This window comes from Vidua chalybeata, chromosome 2 (genome assembly GCF_026979565.1).
Source record: "Vidua chalybeata isolate OUT-0048 chromosome 2, bVidCha1 merged haplotype, whole genome shotgun sequence".
Taxonomy (NCBI): domain Eukaryota; kingdom Metazoa; phylum Chordata; class Aves; order Passeriformes; family Viduidae; genus Vidua; species Vidua chalybeata.
The window spans coordinates 92095074-92119032 of record NC_071531.1 but is presented as its reverse complement, the minus strand read 5'-3'; the positions used below and the strand labels follow the sequence as shown (position 1 = coordinate 92119032).

The following is a 23959-nucleotide window of genomic DNA, read 5'->3' as shown; positions in this document are numbered from 1 at the left end:
GGGCAAGCATGAAGGCTGGGGTCACATTTGGGGAGCTGCCCTGGGAGCGGAGCCCCACACCGTGATGGTGGCCAGGCTAGCCCCTCAGCTTTGGAGTGAGCAGAATAGGACATTGGAAACTGTCCCCCTTGGCTTCACTGCAAAAATAAATGGGAGAAAACAGGTGGTTTGCAAAAGAGAATAATCCTCAGGTTGACCAAGTCCTTGAAAAATCAGCTGATTGTAGCAGAGAAATTATTGAAAGTATGTGAATGATGACTTAAGTTTTAAGCAAAAAAGTTTTTCTTAATATGAAATCCCATCTTTAGTGTATGGCTATAAACAAATTAAAATTAATCACAACTCACAGAACGTGTGATTTGCCTTTGTTGTGTCATCTTGTCCGCCTTCATTTTGGATGTCTGGGCTGGGGTGTCTGTCAGGGACTGCTGAGAAATGTCGAGTTCTTCTCATCATGTGTATGTGGACACGCCTCAGACTGTGCCTGTTCATAGTGTTGTGAAAAATTAGAACTGAATAAAAATTGAGGTGAGCTATCGAGGAGAAGAGGGCAGTGTTCTTGGCTGCAAGGCAAATATAGTTGACTATGCCATTGTGTAGGTGTGTGATGAAGAATTTACAGTGCCTCTCATAAACAATGCTGTTTGGGAAGAGAGAAAAAATTGTCTACCAGGCTGTAAACAACAAATATCATTGCCTGTAAAAATTACTGGCTTGCAGCTCAGAAAAGCCCAAAAGCCATAGTCATTGCACAGTCAGGACTATGTTGGAATTAATTTCAAGGGGTAAGGGCATTGCAAAGATAGCCCACTTTAAAGGTGTTTTTAGTGCTGTGGGGCTCATGAACACTGAAAAAGTTGGTGGTACATCGGGGTTTAATATTTCTGGAGAGTTTTTTTTTATGGCTGGTAACAGAATAATTATAAAGATGGAAATGTCTGATGGCCAGTTTTTCTGTAAGGATAAAGAACAATCTTCCAAACACAGAATATCAGAAATTCAGCTGATACTGAACTTGGTGTATTGGTATCTGTTGCAGCTTGAAAGAAAATACTTGCAAATTGTTGGTTTCTGCTTTTTTTTTGTTTTGTTTTGTTTCATATTTGGAATCTGTGTATTACCATGTTAGTAATTGCTGATTCTGGCAGTGTTCTGGAAGGGAAAGATTGCAAATAATTGGAGAGGGAGTCTGAGAGTATTTGAGGGAGTCTGCAAAGTATTTCCACCTGTGACACTGCTCAGGAGCTCCCTGAATTCTCTGTGACTACTTTAAATGGACCAAAATACCAAAAATAATTATCTGAGAGTTGCACATGTGAATGAAAGATGTTGCCATATAATGTGCATAAACGTTGTAAATATCTTGACGTTTGTTAGAACAGCCTTTGGCACTGTATGAAATGAGGGAAGGAGTGGCAAAGGGTTGAATTAATAATGAGATTGTTTTGTTTCTTTCAGAGATGACTTTAACATGATGTTTGTAGTGTGTTTTTGAAATGCTGTGGTGTGGTTTGGCCAGGCCTGGTTATGTTCAGCCAAATATGTGAAATGCAGAAGTGAAATAATTTATGAAGGCTTTGGTACAATGCTTCTGTGCTCCTGATTACTGGTTTTTGATTATGTGAGATTACCAAATATGATTTGTAACTGTACTCTTTAAAAGAAGTAAATTATCAAGGTCATATTCATGGATATCACGGTGTCCAGAGCTGCAAAGTGCTATCAGCGACACAGAGATTCTCTGCTACAAGGGTGTTCTGATGATTCTTCAAATCTTTGGTGTCACACTTTGTTTCTTTTGATGATGAAACACTGAGCTTTCATAGAAAGTCATTGCTTTCAATATAAACAAACATGATTGGTCATAGAATTGAGAAAATCTTTTGAACACTGTCATCACTGGGTCACCATAGCATGCTATTGCTGAGTAATGGGAGTTCTCTGCACACACCAAACCCTCCTGAGCTAAGCAGAACAGTAAATAAAATCAGTGAAAAATGAGCTTGGTAGAAGAGCCATAGCAACCTCTAACACCAGTAAAATGAGTGTAGGGGAGATAATTAAATCCCCACCATTACAAGAATGTAAAACAAAGGTGTTGTTTTGTCTTATAGCTCAAGAGGCACCAGCCCTGCTGCGGCAGCTTACGGATCAGACAGTGAACGCCAGTAACTCTGCCATGTTGGAGTGCCAGGCTCGTGGTATTCCTGAGCCCCAGATATCCTGGTTTAAAAACCATGAGGAAATACAGCAAGAACCAGGTGAGAGCTTTGTGTACTCACCTACCTCTTACAGCAGGCTTTTTATTTACCCATCTGCCTTAGGTAGCCATTAGCAGAGTCATTGGTCCCAGCACCTAGATGTAAGGAAGGCAGGCAGCAATCCAGGTGCTCCAGGTAATTCGGTCTCACTCCAAAACATGAGCCAGGCTGGAGATCCAGACACAACAGGTCTTTATGGAATCAGTGAAACATTTTTCATCTTAAAAGAGTAATCTCCAGAGAAACATATTTCCCTCCATTTGTTATAGAGGGAGGCCAAGGATCAGGTGTCTTGGCCAGCAGGTATGGAAGTACCAGCAGGAGTCTGTGGTCAGGCACTCAAAGTCTGTTCATGAGTAAAAAACTATCCAGGAGACTAAATCCATGTCTGGGGTGTCCAAAATCCAAATGCATCTACGAGTGGCAGAGGAATCCATGTCTCATGCAACAGAAAGGAACAGCTTCCCAGGTGGCATGTTGCAACAACAGGAAAACTTTGGGAGCTGTTTACTGATGTTTCTGGAATGTGGCTTCAAAGATCAGCTAAGGCTACATGTCCAGCTGCTGGCACCATGGTCATGGAAGTGTTCCTTGGATATTTCAAATGGAAATGAATGATGGAGGAAAAGGCAAAACCTTTCTCATGGGAATTCATGCACATTTGGTTCAGAAGCACACACTGAGATAGTGTTAAAACACTCAGCAAAGATGTTCAAGGAGGTCTGGTCCATAGGAACTTGAACTTAAAAAAAAAACTTGTTCTCTAGTCTTCTAGAGAACATTTTAGAAAGTCTGTAGCTATGATTGTGTCCTGAATTATTGGGAATTACTATAGCATGAATAAAAACAACTGGAAAAAATTCTGAGGATTTCTCCAACTGAATTATAAGCCTGTGCAGACTTGCAGCCCAGGCACTAAGATTAATCTAGAGACAGATTCCATAAAGCTTTACAGTGATCACATTGCTGCAGTGTGCATTAATAACACTATCTTCCAAAATGAACTTTATGCGTCTAACTTGGGTGTAATGCAACAGATACAATTGGGAGCCGGGGAGATGTCTCCAGAGGGTAGGTCAGAGCACTTCAGTTAGGTGCCTGAAATAGATGACGGGAATACATTTTCATGGGACTGTGGTTCTGATGGAGCCAAACACAAGTGTGTACTTGACTGCACATTTCCTGGCTAGAAGGTGCCTCAGCAGCAGTCCTAAGGCCAAATCTGCTCCCTGCCTCTTCCTTGCTTCTTGGAATATTGTCAAGGCTGTCTTCTGGGTTGACCTATCTGGAATAAACAAGATGTTTAAAACTTCAGGTAACTCCTATGCTTTAGGATACCCCTCATGGGCATTCTCTTTGCACTATCTGGAGCCCCTTTGCGGAGGAGCCCATCGTTCCATGCTACATGGGCAGGTGAGATTTGGAGCAAGTCTGCTGCCCATAGGGACAGTCTGAATGGTTTTTGGAAGGGCTTTAAGCTTCAGCTGCTTCTGGGACAGACCTGGGCCTGTAAGTGCAGTAATCAGATTATCCTTTTTCCAAAAGCTGCAGACATGCTAAAGTGCTCACCTGGATGAAAGCATAGGCACAGTGCTATCAACATAAACAGTACCAAGTACTTCCAATATTATTCCCTTAGGCTGAGCTTTTTGACTTACACAAGTGCTTTGTAAACACTGATTTCCAAGAGACTCACAAGGTGTCCAAGTGTATTTGGCTTTCCTGCAAACAGTCTATGGCTCAGATTTCTTTTGAGAAGAACTTGAAGCAGATACTATTACACAAGGGCCAGGTTTTGTTTATATCCTGGCTCCCTCTCATTGCAAAATATTTCATTTCACAGGAATAATTTTAGGGCCTGGAAGCCGAATGCTGTTTATTGAAAGAGTAAAAGAGGAGGATGAAGGACTTTACCAGTGTATAGCCACCAACTTGAAAGGGTCCGTGGAGAGTGCGGCGTATGTCACGGTACAAGGTAAAGCACCACGCTAAATGGGAAGAGCAAACCTTCCAGAGTGATGTTCTTAGGCTGGAAGGGCAGGGCTGTGACCTGGGACTCCTCTGGTAATCTCTGAAGCAATTTGAAGGAAGTCCTAGCAAGGGAAGCATACCAGGTTGGAAAGGAAGCCCAGCAGGAAATGCTAACTCAGAGTGTGTTTACACTGACCTAAAAAGAAGAATTGCTTCAACTCAATAAAGATCAGGTCAGGGTAGAAGACAAATGTAAATTTAGTATCATCAAAACAAACAGAAAACAGAGTAAGTAGCACTCTCCTACCCACACATTTTCCCATTTCAGGTTAATTCCATAGAAATTAGAGGCCTGGGATATTCTCATTTGTTTATTTTTCAGTGTAAAGTGAACTGCCAAATCAGACTGGAAGATTTTAGCCTAGCAATAGCTACATATGCAAAGGTACTACTACAAGGAAGTAGTTTGATTTAGTTGTTTCTGTAACCATTACTTGAGTTATCATGCTAATAATTTAAATGTCCAGCATTGTTCTGCTTTCTAGCAATCTCGACTCATGCCTGTGGTAGTGAAATAAATTAATTATACATTGAATAAAAATAAAGTTTATTAAGTGACCTTTCAATTTCATTGAGTACCCTTTTGGCTCATGAATTATGAGATTAGAGAAATAGGTTGACATTCTCCATATAGGTCAGTGTCGTGCATGTATTAAATTTGACATAATCTATTTTACTGACCTGGTGTTAAGTAAGTAGTCCTAGATGCATTTAGTTGCTCCTTACAGAACACAATCTGACCATAACCAGGCCTCTTAGGCAGAGATTATATGTTTGTGGATATTTTCATATAATTGTTAAATGTGTCTGAATACTTCTCAGTATTTGTAGCATCCTGCAGCACAAGACACTTACAACCAGTATTGATTTTTTGCCATGAGTGTGTTAGCAGTCTGAGTTAATAGTGGTGATACAATGATGTTTTTGCTTTAAAAGGTCAGGGATAAGTATATGCACGTGTGGGCTGGACTAACTGGTGAAATTGAGCAGATAAAACACCTATCCCCTTATGAATAATTATAGAATCATAGAATGGTCTGGGTTGGAAGGATCATTAAATATCCTCTAGCTCCAGCCTGGTCTAGTGGAAGGCAGGAGCACCTCCACCAAACCGGGTTTCTCAAAGCCCACTCCAACTCATCCATGAACACTTCCAGGGATGTGGCACCCAGGACTTCCCTGGGAAACCTGTGCCAGGGCCTCATCATGCTCAGAGTAAAAAATTGCTTCCTAATATCTAATCAAAACCTGTCTTCTTTCAGTGTGAAAGCATTCTCCCCTGTCCTATCTCTCCATGCCCTTGGAAGAAGTGACTTTCCAGCTCTCTATTAGACCCCCTTTAAGTAATGGAAGGCTGCCAGATGATCTCCCTGGAGCCTTCTCCTCTCCAGGCTGAACAATTCCAGCTGTTCTCAATCTGTTCAAAGGAGAGGTGCTTCAGCCCTCTGCTCATCTTTGTGGCCTTCCTCTGGACTCGCTCCAGAAGATCACAACATTCTTATGTTGGAGGCCCCAGAGGTGGATACAGCACTCCAGGTGGGGTCTCAAAACTGTAGAGTAGAGAGGCAGAATCACCTCCCTCTAAGTGCCTTGATAATACTAAGGCTTTTACAGCTGCTGTAACAGCTAAATGAATAACTTGTGCCAGCTGCTTGCTGTCCAAATCATCCTACTAATTCATAGTCCTGGACAATGTAATTCATTATTGTATTGATTTTTAGCGTAATTGAAGCTTGGCTGTTTATTACAACCGCAAGCATTCTGTCAGAGGGCTTCTAGGAAGTCATATATCCTAGTCCAGAGGAGAGGAAAGAGAGCAGCCAGGAAGGCTTCTTCTGTGATTATGTGTCCTGAGGGACCAGGAACAATGTTCTTGTACGACTTCTATGGGAGCAGGAGATGAAGATTACCACAGTAAAATTTATGGCTTTGAGACTGGATGATGAAAAGAGAGACAGTTTGTCTTATCTACTACAATCAAGGAAAATGTCTTTCCACTCTTTTCCTACTACATGAAGGGATGTCACTAGAGGTTTTTTTACTCATTCCTACACTGCTCTGGAGCAAGTGTCCCTCTCCCAGGAAATAGCAGCCTCCCACCTCATTCCTGAGCCTGGAGGGACAAGATCAGAGCTTGAATGTGTGGCTTTCTCTAAGTTTTGCCACTTTCTTGTCTCTCTGAGAAACACAGGCCCTGTGCCTGCTGCTGTGAGCACCAAAGCCTTGCCTCTGTCCTGGGACTCTCGGAACACGGGGCTGCAGATCAAAGGGAACAGAGCAGTGCCTCATGACGATGGCCATGTTTAGCAAATTCAAAAAGTAGTTTGTGAATGAATCAGGAAGGAAACTGTCTGCTCTCTTTATTTCCTCTGAAAAAACATTCTTATACTCACAGATAAAACAATGTGTTATTTTTGTGTCCAAGATGGATGAATGGATGGTGGAATCAAAGGGCCTTTTTCAAATAATTGCAGGCTGTGCTTGGTTTGGAACCAGGGGTTGCTGAGCTCTCTGTGGAGAAGGGCCACATCTGTGGGCATGTCAGAGCAATCTCTCTGCTTACTCTTGGCTGGGGAACCAAAGAGACAGCCTCCTCACCCCTCTGCAGTCCTGCAGACATGGGGTGGTGCAGGGGGGCTTTTGATGGGGCTCAGGGGAGAAAGGGGGCAGCTGCTTGGGGCAGTCAGGCAGATGGGACAGAGCTGCACACAGGGAAAAAAAAGTCTTTGTCTAATGAGATGTCTGGGTGAGTAAAGCTCTGGGATGGAGGTGTAAGGGGATGCCTGAAATCTTCAGCTACCAGGCAGAGAGAGGGATTTAGTACTGATTAAATCCTCACCAAACTCTGCTAATCCTAAGGCCTCTTCTGAGTGTTTCTGCCTGTTCTGCCTCAAATTAAACCTTTTTCTACCCAGCTGAGAGACACTCAGAGAGCTCTGACTTCAAGGCTTTCAGCAAGACTAGGACTCTGGCATTTGATAACCCAGCCCAGCTGGAGAAATGCTTTCTGGTTGCCTACATTTGCTCCAACATTTCAAAGACAGCACCTTTGCATCTCTTTGCTGGCTCCTGGGCAGCTGCTGTAGTGGTTAGAGGGTTGCTGTCTTCCACCCCAGGCCTGGCTGTACCTCCTGGGTGTTCCGTGTCCTGCCCTATGAAGCTGTGGCAACCAATGAACCTTCAGCCCCTCCAGGTTTTGCTGAATAGATATCAGAAACTATTATCTGCCATCTGCAGGAGTGCTGCCCAGAAGCAAGTGGAGACTATCTATATGTAAAAGGAAATGCTGATGCCAGAGAGTAGGCAAGCTGCATTAGGCTGTATTATTTATGCTATCACTATATTCTATATCTAAATCAAGTACTTGAAAAAAATACTTGTGAAAAGAGAACTCTCTTGGTATTTCTGGAGACTATTGTATCTCCATTCATAGTTGCAGTCATGTTTTTCCTCAATGAGCTTTATTCTCAAAGCTCCAAAATATGATATGGGGCATTAATACAATCTGATTATCTCATTTTTAGGGAGACAAGACATTATGCTAATAAAGCAGCACATCCTCTAAACAAAGCTTTGTAGCCTTTTGTCTAAAACCAGTGCAATCCCTCTGGGTTACCCAGTAAACTCACCAGTGAGACACACTAACACCTTTTTCATTTGTTAGGAGTAACACCAAGCTGCCGGGTTCTGAAACTCTGCAAGTGCAGTTGACAAAACTACTGTGAAATCATGTTCAGAATTACTCCTCCTTCTCCTCTCATTTACCTTCTCTAGAGGGTATATCAGAATATGAGGCAGGATATGATGGTTCTTTTTGTATTTTCTACCAATCAGATGGAAAACATCTTGTGGGAAGTGTAGGATTTTGATGCAATCACAGGATTTGCAAAACAAACTGCCCTGAAACTATTTTACAGATCCCTAAATAGCAGTCTGAAATTGGTTTTATTTTGGCATTTTTAAAGATTTGTCAGTGGGCTCTAATACTTTCCAGATTTCTAATGTTCATGCTGCTTTCTTTTCAGTTGTTGATGGTTTTGTTTTTCCCTTTCTGTGCTTAATCAATTCCCTGGTTTCTAGAGCTCTCCCAGCTCCCTGCCACCTTGGTTCTGTGGGGTGCTGCTGGGAAAGAAGGGGGTCCCGTGTTCCCTCAGGGAGCCTGGCCATGTGCTGCTGGTGTTACTGGAAGGAGACCTGAGGCCACAGAGCCTGCCAAGGGAGCAGTGGATTGGAGGGAGTTCTAGGCCATATGCCCTGGATTTCTGCCCAGTGGGAATGAGGGTCAAGACCCTGGTACCATGCTGTGTATGAGCTGAGCCCCTAGATCAGATCCATCCAAGCCATGGGAAGACAAGCTCATGGAATTCTGCTGGCGGCACCATGAGTCTCCAAGAGAATCCCCAGGTCACCCCCAGTGATGGCTTTGGTGAGGGCTGGAGGGTTTACAGCATGTCTGGGATGGAGGTGCAGGCTGCAGGGCTCAGCTACCAGCAGGGAAGAGCTCTCTGAGAAGTGGATAAGGAAAGGCATCAGGTCCTGGACAGCAAACCCCAAGCAGCAGCACTGCAATGTGCCCTGGGTGACACTTGGAGTCACTGGTGCCTACACCAGCACAAAACCCCCCCCAGGAGCTTCTCCTGCATGTTAGCAGCAGCTCTCACACCACAGTACCGCCTGTGGGAAAGGCCCAGCAGAGTCATCCCCTCTGTGCAGCTCTGTCCTCTCCTGAGGCTGCAGGAGACCTTTTTTTTTTGGCTCTGTGAGCCAGTCCAAACAGAGATTAATACCCCATTGAAAAGAGCTGGTCCTTCCTGGTATTTTATTTTAATGGCAAAAAAAACCCCATGAAGTTCCCTTGGTTTGCAGGTCATTTTCTAATGTGTTTCCCACTTGATTTTCCCAGGCAAATCAGAGAGGTCAAACCTGGAACTGATAACTCTGACCTGTACCTGTGTGGCTGCGACGCTGTTCTGGCTCCTGTTGACCCTCTTCATTCGCAAGCTGAAGAGGGTAAGAACAGACAGGGATCTATCTCCCTGTGGTACCTGCCTGCCTCTCCTTGGCAGTCCTTTGCTCATGTCAGAAAATTTTTCCCAGGCTGCTGGGACTGCCGAGTCTACCAAAGAAAAATTCTGTTTCACTTTTACAGCACCAAGTCTGCCAGAGTTCAAGGAGTGTTTGGACAACCCTCTCAGGCACATGGCATGACTCTTGGGACTGCCCTGTGCAAGGCCAGGAATTGAGCTTTGATGATCCTTGTGGGTCCCTTCCAACTCACAATATCCTATGATTCTATGATGCTTTGATACTGCTCACCCTTGTTCCTAGTGAAATAACCAGGCTGTTGATGGATGCTGGAGAACTGTGACTTGCAAGCCTGAGTATGAATAAGCCAGAAAGAAAAGCCCGGGTGGGGACAAGGCTCTGAGGCTCACAAGAACTTGGGTGCCTGACTCACACCAAAGGCATCCTCATTCCCTTATAAAAAACTGTGGGAGTTTGGCATCCTAATGTCTTTGAAGATCTGAGTGAGTGGGAATGACAGATCTTCACAGAATGTGCTGGGGTCTGGTTTGCACAGTGTCTGGTATAATTACATCACTTCCAAAGTGATAGTTTGCTGAAGGAGTTTTGATGGTGCAGCTTCTAGAGCAGTTGATCGTGTACCAACATGATAAATTTAACTGCTCCTGCAGCTGACCCTCCTTCTTGTCCAAGGCTGACTGTGATGGTTTAAAACACATTTTTGCTGACAGCACCCTGTCTGCATTGTATGGTGTGTGCAGGCTAAGCCATGGCAGATTTGCCGAGCACACAATACAACTCCTCAGTCATGCAGGAAGATCTCAGTGTCACCTGCAGGAGCAGGAGCAGATGGATTTGAGGGAAGGTATTGGGGCACTGCAAGACATAAGCTTGAGAAATGGCCGTGTGCCCCCTGTCCTCATTCCCACACCACCACCAGCCCAGGGGTATCACAGCAGAGCACCACAGGGATCTGCTCACAGCCACCACAGCTGGGTGTGTCCCAGCTGGCTGAGGGATGGTTGCTGAAAATCCACTGCAGCCTGACAGACCATGTCATCTCAACCTGCATTAAGGCCTGCCAGTGTCTTAGGCTGAGTACTAAGAAATGTTATTGACTGGTGGGAAAGCAGCACTAGACCTGCAAATCAGGGCAGTGTGGCAGTGTGGCGCTGCCTGTATTCCTACTTTGGCAAGGAGAAATGTGTGGGAGTTTGGGGGGAAAGGAAAGCAGAGGTCAGTTGAAGCTGTGGAGAAACTTCATAGCTGTAAGGGAAATTACAAGGCAAGAGGGACCATTACTGAATGCTCAACAGTAATGATGAAGCAAGTCATAATGTGACTGCAAATCTTGGGAAAAAGTAAGGTTTAAGTGTAGCAAGGGGTTGCAGATCTTTTTTATTTTTTTATGTGACCAAAACTTGTTAGATTGTTAAAAGATAATAAAAATATCATCAGATAATAAAAATATCATGTAGAACAAGGGACTTTAACTAAATGACATGTTGAGGCAACTTTCCAACTAGTGTTAGTCTATGTTTATGATCTTCTCTGTGTTTCTCTTATAAACCCTTACTCTCAAAGATTTATGTCTGGAATTAGCTCTGAATTAAATTTTATATACAAATTATGTTGCCACAACAGAAATAAAATATGCTCTCCAAGAGCATTTACTTAAAACCTCTCTGTGATGCACACAGGGACAGATTATATCCTTAACAATTTTTCATCATTGAAAATGTTGCTTCAAATCTCTGTTTGTGCCAAAAATTTGATATTAAGTGCATCTGAAGAAAGAACAGTGGGAAACTGCCTGAATTTTCCACTCCCCTATTGCTTTTTCTGGGATGGATCCACTTAAAAACTCTTCTAATTTGATGGGTAGGAGCACTCTGGTACACACATCTCTAGCTAGAAATGTCCTTTCTGGACCACCACACAGGTTTCTGTTTCTACTCATATCCCACTTATCCATGTTCTTTCCACACTTAGTGGATGCTTTGGAGCCAGGCTTTAAGCCTCCTGACTTTTCCCCAGGCATCAATGCATCCTTCTTGGGAGAAATTTTATGGGTTTGGGGCAGATGAAAAGCAACCAGAACAGCAGTTGTTAATTAATGTAATTTTAATCTAGTTCTGTTTGTAATCAAGGCATGCACTGCTGGGAATATCCTTCTCAAAAAACATGCCTAGAAATGCAGGTATTAGGGACATATTTCCAAGTTGTAGGGGAGGGAAGTTGAAAGTATGAGGAGGCAGTTGAAGCAAATAATAGAAAACAGAATATGTGGTTATATCTGTATGTTTGTGGTATCTGTAAGTCTTTGTCCATGTGCTACTTCCACAAGTTTAGGAAAAGTAACACCTTCAGGTTCAGTTCTGCAGATTTGCCATAAATTCCAACTAATAGCCAGGAAATTATGGCAAACATTAGACCTTTTCTATAGAAAGACACTCCTGTGTCAAGAAAAGTCCAGTGGATTAGAATGGAAATCTTGATGCTCTTTGAAGGAACATATATTGCAGGAAAATTCCAGATCAGATTCATCTTTCTTTATGTTTCTCACATGAAGTGGATAATCCATTTGCCCAGGAGAAACTAAACTGGCAAATTAATTTGAAATTTTATGGTTTAAATTATGTGTTTGAGTCCAGCTGTTTATAAATTCCTCCAGACTCAAATGGCTTGAGCAAATTTTTCAGAAATTATATCAAAGAAATAAAAAATCCTATAAATTTGTCAGCATTTTGTTAAGTGTACAATGTCCAATGTCCTGACGACTTGTCTTGCACAATTTCTAACCACATATGACCTATCTTTGCGGGATATATGGAACAAATAAACACTGGCAGTAGAACTCCATCTGTTGCATGTGGCCACTTCTTCCTTTGCACAATCATGAAGGAAAGTTATTTTTATCAGCAGTGTTTAGTCACTTGCTGAAAGTATTTCTCCTGACTGTGCAGAGGGCCTGTGTCATAACACCATATGTTAATAGAGACCCACATGGATTTCATTGAAGAAACTGGTATGTCCAGATGGGAGGAAAGCTAGAGGAAGGAGTTTCTTTTATATAAAAACTCTTGCAATATATAGAAAAGCCAAAGGGAACTTAACCAAACCATCCAGTGTGCAGTGAAACACGCAGCCTTGTGAACAGAATTAACTTGGAGCCCTTGACCCAAACAAGAAGATGCTGACAGATACTCTAATCCTCTTTTTCATTTTGCAATCTCTTTGTTTTCTAGCCTCGTTCCTCTGAAATGAAGACCAACCATTACCTGTCAATCATAATGGATCCTGATGAAGTCCCCTTAGATGAGCAATGTGAACGTCTACCTTATGATGCCAGCAAGTGGGAAATTGCAAGAGAAAGGCTAAAACTAGGTAATATTGGAATAGTTCATAGAGTTTGGATTGATTGTATCTGTAACTATGGGTAAAGAGGAGCTGGATGTGTTCTAGGCACTCAGCACAATGTACTGCGAGGTTTGGTGTGATCTGTTCCACACTGAGAGTGCTGATCTGTGAATGCGTTACAGCCTTTAGGACTGGCTGACCATGTCTACTTGGCTTTTGACATGTATATTTGGACTTCATGTAGGAAAGAGAAAATAGAACCACAAGATCATTTAGACTGGAAAAGACTCTTAAGATGAAGTCCAACCATGAATAATCTACCTGTTCACTCCAGGAAAAAGCTGTGGAAGACAATGACAAAGGCTTTACTGAGGTCTGGGTAGACAACATCCACAGCCTTTCCCTCATCTATCAAGTTGGTCACCTGGCCACAGAAGGAGAATATAGACAAGAATGATGCATTCTATATTTTGGAAACTGATTTACTTAAAACATGACACAAAAAGAGCAACCAAAGAATTCCAAATCAGACTGACAACTTTGATGTTTCTCTCTCTAGACTCAGGAACCTGACCTTTGGCATTTACTGTAATTTTGGTGATTCACTATAATAATGGTGAAGGGTCTGGAGAGGAAGCTGTTTGAGGAGCAGCTGAGGTCACTTGGTCTGTTCAGCCTGGAGAAGAGGAGTAGAGAGGAGACCTCACTGCAGTTACAACTTCCTCGTGAGGGGAGGAGAAGGGCAGACACTGATCTCTTCTCTGTGGTGCCAGTGACAGGACCTGAGGAAATGACCTGAATTTGTGTCAGGGGAGGTTTAGGTTCGATATTAGAAAAAGGTTCTTCACCCAAAGGGTGGTTGGGCACTGGAACAGGCTCCTCAGGTCACAGCACCAGCCTGACAGAGTTCAATAAGCATCTAGACAATACTCACAGGCACATGGTGTGCTGCTGGGAATTGTGCTGTCCAGGGCCAGGATCATCCACAAGGATCATCCTTGTGAGTCCCTTCCAACTCAGGATATTCTATGATTCGATGGTTTTCTTCCCTTTCTTCAACCTGGAAAGTTGGAAAAAAGCCTGTGCAGAAATGGGTCCTCATAATCCATCTTGCACTCCTTCCCATTTCTCCCTCTCCTTTTTTTCCCAGCACAATCTCCTTGTTTTCCCTCTGTGCTGCAGTTTTATAAATATTCTGTTATTGCACCATAAAGAGCAAGAATGTGACATGTAAGTCCACACATAAATAAATAAATACCCTTGAAAACTTTAAACCTATAACCAGTTCCTCAATAGATGTCCCAGCAAAAGGCATGGGTTTGGGACCATTCTTTATTAAGCCTAGTGTGGGGCTGATGAGAAGGGAAGGGGGAAAGGGATCTTATTTTGAAGTTGATTAATCCATCCAGAAGCCACACAGATTTTAGCAAGAAGGTCAACATTAAAATGTCAGTGATAAGCTCAGCCTCGTTGCTATAGTGCTGTTTGTTCTTTCAGGCATGCATTACATTTGTCCTACAGCAAGGTCTAGAAAATCCTTTCATTTTAGTTAGAAGCTGTAACAGATTCCTCCTGTCTCCCGGGTATCAGGGATAGAGCTTGGTTAACATGTGCAAAATTAGGACCACACTTAATTTGCCTGCCAGAAGACACAAAGTGGCCAGATGTGGATAAGCACAGCTGAAATACATTGATCTCGATTTATAATTGTCATACATAATTCTGGGAATGCTGGAACCTTGTGCTGGAGTGACTTCAATCTTCAGACAATTTTCTTATAGCGATGGACCAAGAGCCCAATGTGCAGACAATGTGACCACTGGGAAAAAAACAAATATAAATGGAATGTAAACACCAAGGGAAAACCCATGCCTTTCAGGGTTAGTGTTTGGAGTCCAGAGGTGATGAACGATGACCAGAGAATGAGTTAAAAGTGGAAGAACTGGTGTAAACAAATAAAGAATGCTGACAATGAATGAGAACCAGACTTGAAGAAGTTGTGTATGTGCAGTATGCTAGATTAGCTCAGTGCAAGTCCTGCTTACATGGCAGTTGGCTCAGTCTTTGAGTAACCTTGGCAGTCTCTGAGGATTAGTGTCTCACAAGCACAAAATGTGCTTCTATGGTTTTTAAAAAATATTTTTACTTAGAAATGCAACCCTTCCAGCATCTGATGTGACTGTTTTTCTCTTCCCACTTACTTATCCTCCAGGACACATATTTATTATAACTTTTTCAAAGAAGTCTCTCCTTTCAGCCCACATCCCTTTTGCTGTGTGTTTCACAAACTTGCATACACACAGCCCACGGCTGTAATGCAATGCTTATATAACAGGACTCTCCCTTCGTCTGTAAGAGGTACAGACATTACAGGAAATTTCATATGGGCATCACTGAAGTCAGGGTAATTAACATTCAGCTTAGATTAGTCTCACTGAGAATAAAATGTCATCTTTTCATTAGGCAGAAAACCGCTGGTGCCATAAATCACTGTCAGTGTGGTCGGCGATAACACACTGTGTTAGCTGAGCTGTCACGCGTTTCTCCCCTTCCGCTTGGGCTTGACCTTCCCAATCTGGAGAGGTGGCACAGTGCTGATGCCAGGATGCAGAGCCCGGGGAGTGTGGCTGCTGGCTCCAGCACGGTGTCACAGGTGCTGGTGGCAGCAGGCTTCCCGAGCCCGCTCCCTCCTGTGCACTGCAAGCCCACGGCGCTGGCACCAAGCACAGCACTTCCCACTCTCCTGCACGTGCACAGCTGTCCTGTGAAACATAATGGAAAACGTGAAGCCACCCGTGGGGAAAACCCAGATGACTCAAACAGCGCCAAAGAACCTGAGAAATGAGCACACTTTCGAGCCTGTGCCTTCCCACAGACATGGGGTGCGGTGTCTGCAAATGCTTTTTGCTAATGCTCCAGCTCCAGCAACTGACATGCTTGAAGGACCCTGCTAAAATGGGACTGAAAGGAAAATCTCCTGATCCAAAACTCCTTGACTGAGGCGTATGTTCACTTTAATGCATTCTGAGCAGCCCAGTAAATCCAAGTCAAGTGTGGAAAACTTAAGTAGAGCACTTTGCTTCACTGGTCTGGATCTAAATGCTGCAGCATTACATACCTGAGCATTACCCCAAACATATCCAGTGTAGCTGCTCAAAGGCTATGGCAAACTGACTGCTCAGACAGTTGGGCAACTTAATATTACTCTGATTAATAATTTTGTAGTTACTTTGTATGTCAACAGAAGGGACTTTTGCAAGAACAACCACAGCCACAATTGCATACTAAACTGTGGAGTTTTGAGCACGTGATGTAAAGTTAAAGCAGCCCTCTCCTGTGCTACTATTCAGCAGGGTACAAACAGCAGCAGAGCAGCAAGACTGAGCGTTGTTGCAGTTTCCCATTGAATCACACCACTGTTTAGAGAAGGAAGTGCTGTTTCCAGAGCTCATTCTCCTTTCTGAAAGGTTAGCAGCTTTGTGCAGCTTTATGAGCTGGTGTGTTTTCCAAGTGGTGACTAAGTAGGTTATCACAATGTGGGAAGTGAATTAACAGCAATGGAAACAGATTAAAGCTACGGATTAAACAAAGGTATGGCGGGTTTCATAGGACCTCAAACTGCAAGTTCTTTGTGTAGAAACCATGGAAGGTCAAAATGTTAAGGACTAAAACCATCAATTCACTAAGAAAACTGCGACCTGGGTCTTAATGATGCTTCCCTTACACATCTGCTGAACGAAGAATCTGTATTCAGTAACTGAAAAAGGTGACAGTAGGTTTTTAGATGCACACTGATTCATCTGTATTTCTCTATCAAACACTAAGCCCTTCACAAACCAAGGTCTGTTTGTTAATGCTTTTCAGTCATGTAGATCAAGTTATTTGTGGTTTATATTTGCTGTAAAAAAATGACAAGGCTTTTGTGCATCTAGGGTGGAAATAATTTTCTGGGTTTTTTTTTTGGCTTAGCATATTCCACTTCATGTTTCCATTGCTTTTATAACATATGTTATTTGCTTCTACTGACAGACATACTGAGAATTACAGTTTAGATACGACCTAAAAGGCAGTATTGATTTAAACTATTATAGACAGCAGCTCTTTTTCTCTCCTTGCAAGTATCTGAGTGGGATTAATCTCTCACTCAGATACCAACAAGATAGATGTCCACATGAGAGCTAGTCAAACAGGTGTTCATCATAGGAAAAGGAAATTGTCCTGTGGAGATGGTCATGCCACATGTGCATATCTGAGAAACAAATATATGGTACATGTGATACTTTGTTTTTATATGAAAAGCTAACTGTTATTTTCTGCTCTTCTCTACACGGCAGATCCTGTTGCCATACTCTTGTTAGCCACTTTGGTACCTGGGTTCTGCTGAAAGTGAAACACAAAAGCAATCTGAAAAGCTACTTGGGAATAAAACTTATTGCTAGAGCTGATATATTGACGAGATCTCCCTGACCAAGCCTTGACAGCCTCTGTAGCAGGGCAGAGGCAGCCAGAGCTGTCCATGTGAACGCATTGTAAAAGGGCAAGTGGGTCTGTGTTATTAAGGACATAACTGGCAGCACCACAGGCTGCTGCATGGTGCAGTGTGCTCAGGGAAAAGAGGAGTTAAATCTTTCTCTGGCAGAGCTAGACTGAAAAAATCAAGTTTGAAGCTAGTATACCTCCACAGTATGGTTGCATTTATTTATTGACATTTTCACTCCTATCACTTGCTCCCTCTGATGACACTGTCTCCTAGTTTGACTGCTTACTTTTTTAAAAAAAACCAATAAACCAAAAAAACCTAAACCAGCTATATGTTGGAAATATACCTACGGGATTCATTGGAAAGTACGTTTTTCAGTTCATCATCTATGAAGCCATTTGCTGATGGGATTCCTTTTTTTTACCAAGATGTCTCTCCCCACTTTATTCTCTTTACAGGAAAGTCTCTTGGACACGGAGCTTTCGGAAAGGTGGTACAAGCATCTGCCTTTGGAATTAGGAAATCACCAACGTGCAGAACAGTTGCTGTGAAAATGTTGAAAGGTATCTTGCTGCAAAGCTGCATTGGAAAAAATGATGCCCTATATAGTGGGGCATTTTTTAATACAATTCTGCCAAAAGCAAAAGCTTTCCCCAATAACTTTTTGAGGCCTCCAAAATGTGTATAAATCAAGTTGCAGGACCACCACAAATGAAATGGCAGAACTATGAAATAAGAACTGCATTCTCAGTAAAATATCATACCATTATGCATCATACCATTATGACTCTATACCAAATGCTGTAATTGAAATTTAGCTGGAGTATAAGGTATCCACCTTGATGTAAAGACACTTGGATAGAAGCTTTCATATTTTCCTTGGTCATTCATTCCAAGGAATGATCATCTTACTGTTAAAACCAGATGCCTTATGTCTCATTCACATATGACTGACTTTTGCGTCTCATTCTAACCTTCTCCATTAGATTTTATAATGATTTTCCTTCATGAAGGCCCTTTTATTAAGCTAAACACATTAAGCAGTTTAAATCTTGGTGGTGTTGTGCAGCTGTGTCCCCTCTGAACCAGCTACAGGCTCATCACACAGTGCTTCAGATGCTGACACCCAGGTTGTGCAATGGATTTGCCAGCACTCTTTATACACCAGTGCTCATCTGAAAGTAAAATTATCCCCCAGCTATTCACTGCCACCTTTCTCATTGGAGCAGAACGGACAAAACCCCCTCGTTAATTTGAAGAGGGCGCTTGGGATGTTAGCAAGCAGGATGATATTCAGTCATAGCCTGCAGCAGCTGTAATTGAATTCCCTAACCCAGAGTCCTGGTGGCATCCCTCCTATGTCATCCCTCCTATGAAAGCTAAGAAGCTTTCCCTTCTTAATATACGTAAGGATCAGAGCAGGATTTTTTTTTTTTTTTTTTTTTTTTTTTTTTTTTTTTGCATTGTCCCAGGAGTTTATGCTGCTGCACTGCTTATCTGTCTTAATCCCTGAATCCTTTCTGGTGTTGTTTCTCTGCCAGGACACATCCCCTGTTCTGCCAGTATGGCTTGGAACCCCAATGCTCTCCATTGGCTCTGTTCGGGGGTAGTTTTAATGAATCCATCTCAGCCAGTGGCTCCCAGCTTCACATATGCTTACTTATCATTTGTCAGGAGATGTCTACATGTAAATTCTGACCCTTGGAGTGGACTGTTGGGTTCAGGATTTCTTTATATAAATCAGCAGGCTTCTTGTGCCAGCCAGCACCACCAACAAGCAGTGGGTGCTCCTGGAATGGATGGGAGCAGAAGGCAGCTACCAGAAGTCTTCCTGATGGGATTCGCATGTGCATGTGCAGAGTAGATGCTTGTATCTGAGTCAGTCACTCAAATGCCCTTCATTGGCAGGGGTGAGAGACAACAGCTCATCCCAAGGCAGACTCCTGTATATGGGGAGCTGAGTCCTGTTCAGCTCTGCTGACAATGAAGAGAGCCAGTGGTGACCAGATCCTCTGTAGGTATCTTTAGAATCTCACCTAAAGCACAGGGAAATCTGCCTCATTCCTTGTGTCCTCACTAGATTATCCAGGAACTCAGCAGTCATTCATTAGGCCTTATCCTCACAGAATTCCCATGTGGTGGAGGAGATGTGTCACCACCCATACAAGCAAATAGTGGATCACCAAGTAGAAGACAAGTTTTGTCTGGGACACCAAGAAAAACTGTTTCCATTCAGATGTTGAAACCAAGCCCTTTAAGATCCAGCTCGAGGGTTTTTTCCACAGGACTGTTCTTGCTCTTGGTGTCACTAAACTGAAGAATTCCTTTTGGGTCTACACAAAGCAATATGGTTTTTTCTTGTTTTCTTAACAAAATCAAATCCTGCAGGAAAAAAATTTGTTCAGGGGGAATGAGAAGTTTCACTCAACACTAAATAGAATGTTTTGGATCTATTTGAGGGAATTCTTATGTAATTCCTATTATTATTGACCATGACTGGTAAGGGTGAGATGCATTCACTTCATTTTAACCAGTTAATATTTACTTTCCTGGTCTATCTCCATGCTTCCTACATAATTAATAGAACCAGGCAGGCATCACCCAGGGGTAGTTCATCTTTCCCTTATACAGATAGCTAAACTTGATGGCTGCATCAGCTTCTGGAAATACTTTGCTCTTGCCACTGATCCCTTAAAATGTTGATTAGTTAACCCTTAGATAGCTGAAGTCAGGTCAAATGAAACCAATTCTAGATAGAATTAATTACCATCTTGAAATCCCTTTTTATTTGTTCTTTCAATTTGTGGCTGAAACGTCAAAACTATTCATGTAAAAAAAAAAAATCTCTCAGTTCTGAATAGGATAGAGTCTACTGGGAGGAAGTTGAGTGCCTGACTCTTTTTATGGGTTTAATTGCAACCAAGAGGATGCTGAGCAGGGAGGAACAGAGAGAGAACATCAACACAAGAAGTACATCCAGTAACGGAGATTATTTCAATGGAAAGTAACGAGAAGTGGTAAATCTCAGCAGGACCAGTACTTTGCTTTTTCACATTGACTTTTTATTTTGTATTTACAGAAGGGGCCACAGCAAGTGAGTACAAAGCACTGATGACAGAGCTGAAAATCCTAATACACATTGGTCATCATCTCAACATTGTGAATTTGTTGGGAGCTTGCACAAAAAATGGAGGTAAAAAAATCTGCACTGCTCTGAAAATGGGTTTGGATTATCTCCCAATAACAGCCAGCGACCCACATTGTTTTTCATCCAGAGGCCAAGTTAGGAGCTTTTATATTCAAGCTAATCCTGTACTTGGTGGAAAAAAACAAAAAAAGAGGAAAAGAAAAAGAGCTTTTCAGTCATTTAATGAAGTGATTAAACATTTCCACTCTTTAAACTCTCTTTTAGTATTAATATATGAAGTGTGAATTTAGAAATATGCCACTTGCCATCCTTTATCTCATTCACTCCACTGCTCAAGCTCAAGTTAAACATGATCTGGAGAGGCTGGGAACAAGGGATATCAGCTGCTGGCCCTGAACTATGAGTCACAATGCAGCTGTTGTAAAATCCTCCATGATACCACACTAAGAAAATCAAAAGACCAGTATGGGATATTGTTTGTTTTAGATATGTCACCTATTTTAGTTCAACAAGTGTGTGTGGGCTGTGAGACTCCAGTCTGAACTGCCTGAAGAGGAAACAGAGTGTCCCTCAGGACCCAGACTCAAGACCCAGCTTTCCAAAATTAGGCCCTGCCCTAATTTCCAGAAGCAGTATTGTTTTGATTATGTGCAGTGTCCTTCAAGCAGCCTTCTAGTTCTTAGGACAAGTTGCCAGTTATTCTGGACTCAAGTTGTAGTTATGGGCATGTAGTTATGGGCAGTTCTCAGAACTGATGACACCTTTTATTGCTTTATGCTGCTTAAAATGTTTTGGTTTTTTTTTTTGTTTTTTTTTTTTTTTTCTTTTTTTTAATTTAATTTCCCAGGGCCTCTGATGGTGATTGTTGAATACTGCAAGTACGGGAATTTATCAAACTATCTGAAGAGCAAAAGGAATCTTTTCTGCCCTAACAAGGTGAGGAGGCAGATGGTCTTGGTAGGGTTCATCTTGCTTTATGTAAGTGGTGGTAATGTAGATGTCAACTCTGAGCTAGTCTCCTCAGACTCTCTTCTACCAAAGGAGAGAAATGGCTTTTGGATGAAGTTCACCTGACCTATATTAATATTTGGCGTGGGATGTGTTGTGCCAAGAAAGGATTCACCTCTCCCTCCCTGACTGTGCAAGGAGACTGCTGTAACTAATTTGGCTGGAGCCATCTACAGCGAGGGGAAGTGGATCATATCCAAAGTGTCCCCACGTGCTCTTGCCCTGCTTTTGATGAACCCATTCCTGGTGAGCTTGAGGTCAGCAAAGACAAAGGAAGTGGTTTTGCCCACTTATTTCAGTACTGCTGGGAGCACAAACAAAATTATACCAATTAAATCTCATGTCCCAAGACACTCTAATATTCAGAGATTTACAAGTAATCTTATTATTGTGTGAGGAGAAGAGCTATCAAGAGGAAAAGAAATTAGAGTTTTGTCCTCACATCCCACAGCCCTCTGAATCAAATTCATGATGGGTTTCTTATTACAAACCTAAATCCAAATGCCCCAGAAAATTCAAATTGCTCCAGAAAAAATCCTCCAAATGATCCAGGGCTCTGACATGAGACTTAGGAGCCTGGATACAGAACATCAGGTCTCAAAACCTCTGCTCAGCTGTGCCAAAAATTCAGCAGCATCTCAGAGATTTTTTTTTCGGGAGGGATCTGTGGGAGAGCTCCCTTGAGAGGACATCCCCCTCTGAAAGGCTGTCCATGTTGTACTCCACATGAGACACAGCAACTGGATCCTCCTACATGTGGCTGTTGGAGTGGGATGCTCAGCAGGGAGCATGGCTGGGCAGGGTCCATGCTGAGTGGAGTCATTCCCAAACCCTGTTCCCACACCCAGTGCTCCAGCACCCTTGGGAATGTTGCCTGGGCAGGAAGGAGGTGGAAGTTTGGCTCTGCACCAGCATGCACAGGGAATACAGATGGTTGCAGGACAAGAGGAAAAGTAAGAGGGGGCAAGAGTATGGCCAGGCAGCCAGGCTGCTCTACAGGTAGCAGTGAGAGAGCTTTTTCCAAACAGTGTTGCATGTGTTCCATTAAACCATCACAAGATTGTCCATAAGAAGGAAGTATTGGATTAAGGCATTGAAGAGAGGCAATCACTTCCAACAGCAGCTGTTTCAAACACCAAGTGCCCTTGCTCCTCATGGAAAGGGTTTACAAGCCCATACCAAATCCTGTGCAGGGACATAGAGACAGGTGTCTTAAGCAGGTTGGGACCAAAAGCTGCTGATGTTTGAGAGGTCTGCGATGCCTCCATTGTGGGCACAACCTTCCCAACCCACTTCTTCATGCTCCTTCTCTGTCTGCTGGAGAGAAATGGGCCCTTCCAGATGTCTCATTTCAGGCTGAGATGAGGCACAGCTCAGCAGACAGGCCCATCCATACACCCTGCAAATCCTCGCTGTGGCAGAGATAGCCCGCTGCCCTGGTTACCCCAAAATCATCTGCTGGTGCTTCCAAGTCACCAAATTTCTGCCCTCTGGGGATGATGACCTGTGGAGCACAGCTCTGCCACCAGCCCCTGCATGCCACAGTGGCACTGGACACCCCTGCCCATGAGAGATGTGACCACCCATGAGAGAGACCACCAGCCTGGCAGAAGGGCATCAGCAGTCTGACTCAGTTCCTCCCCACCCCCTCCACTGCTCTGATGTAGAACCTCTTCTCTTTTTCTTTGAAGGACTCCTCTCTGCAGGGAGAGCAAATGAAAGAGAAAAAGGATATTGAGCCAGTGGAAAGCAAAAAACAAAGGCTGGCCAGTGTCACCAGCAGGGAGAGCTTTGCGAGCTCTGGGTTCCAGGAAGATAAAAGTCTGAGTGATGTGGAGGAGGACGAGGAGGGTAGGTATTAATTCCTTCCTGTCCCTACACGGACTGTGATATTTTTACAACATACTGTGAATCCCTGAAATTTTTGTCCTCATTTATCACCCTAATAAACATCCGTGGGAGATGCTCAGAGGGTCATGTCCAGAGGGTAGAAGATTTAAAAAAAGATTATTTCCAGGGTTACTAAATCTGACAGGAAAATGTGTGATTGTTTGTTCTGACTGCTCCTTATCTGTGGGGAAAACACAGCAGTGTCCAAAGCATGGGGTGTAAAGCAAGCACTATTTTTGTTTTCAGTGACAGTGGGTTGACCTTCAAATACCCCTCCATAAAGACTGAATTTATGGGAATAATGAGGTCTGTAAGAAAGGGGGAAAACAACTGCCTGTGAGCTATCTTTGTTACAAACCCTGCTTTCCACCTCTGCAGATGCTGATGACCTGTACAAGCTGCCTCTCACTATGGAGGACCTGATCTCTTACAGCTTTCAGGTGGCCAGAGGCATGGAGTTCCTCTCCTCCAGAAAGGTGAGTTTTGCACTGAGGGTTTTTCACTGCAGAAGGACAGGATTCAGAGGTGAAATCATGTCTACATTGTAGTGACACCTTCCTTGGGAGAGGTCCCAAAGGAAGAGCTGTTTTCCTCTTGGCATTATAAATATAACTGTGTTTATCCAAGTATCCATAGTCCATAAACACAGGATCATGACTGAAGGCAGTGGGTCAAGCTCATTCATTTGGGCAAGATCTTTTGGGTGTGGTAGGTTTTTCCTTAATTTCAATATATATTAGGGAGCTCCAAATGATT

General features: G+C 43.0%; 1 protein-coding gene across 1 annotated transcript in view; it reads left to right on the top strand.

The window, feature by feature from the left end:
• FLT1 (fms related receptor tyrosine kinase 1) overlaps positions 1 to 23959 on the top strand; it is a 107732-nt gene that overhangs the window by 70129 nt on the left and 13644 nt on the right. Inside the window, exons 14-22 of the mRNA XM_053936174.1 lie at positions 2115 to 2261; positions 4105 to 4236; positions 9196 to 9302; positions 12566 to 12704; positions 17616 to 17720; positions 20237 to 20350; positions 21153 to 21241; positions 23005 to 23164; positions 23582 to 23679. Coding sequence (XP_053792149.1) covers positions 2115 to 2261; positions 4105 to 4236; positions 9196 to 9302; positions 12566 to 12704; positions 17616 to 17720; positions 20237 to 20350; positions 21153 to 21241; positions 23005 to 23164; positions 23582 to 23679 — 1091 coding nt within the window. The remainder of the gene's footprint in view (positions 1 to 2114; positions 2262 to 4104; positions 4237 to 9195; positions 9303 to 12565; positions 12705 to 17615; positions 17721 to 20236; positions 20351 to 21152; positions 21242 to 23004; positions 23165 to 23581; positions 23680 to 23959) is intronic.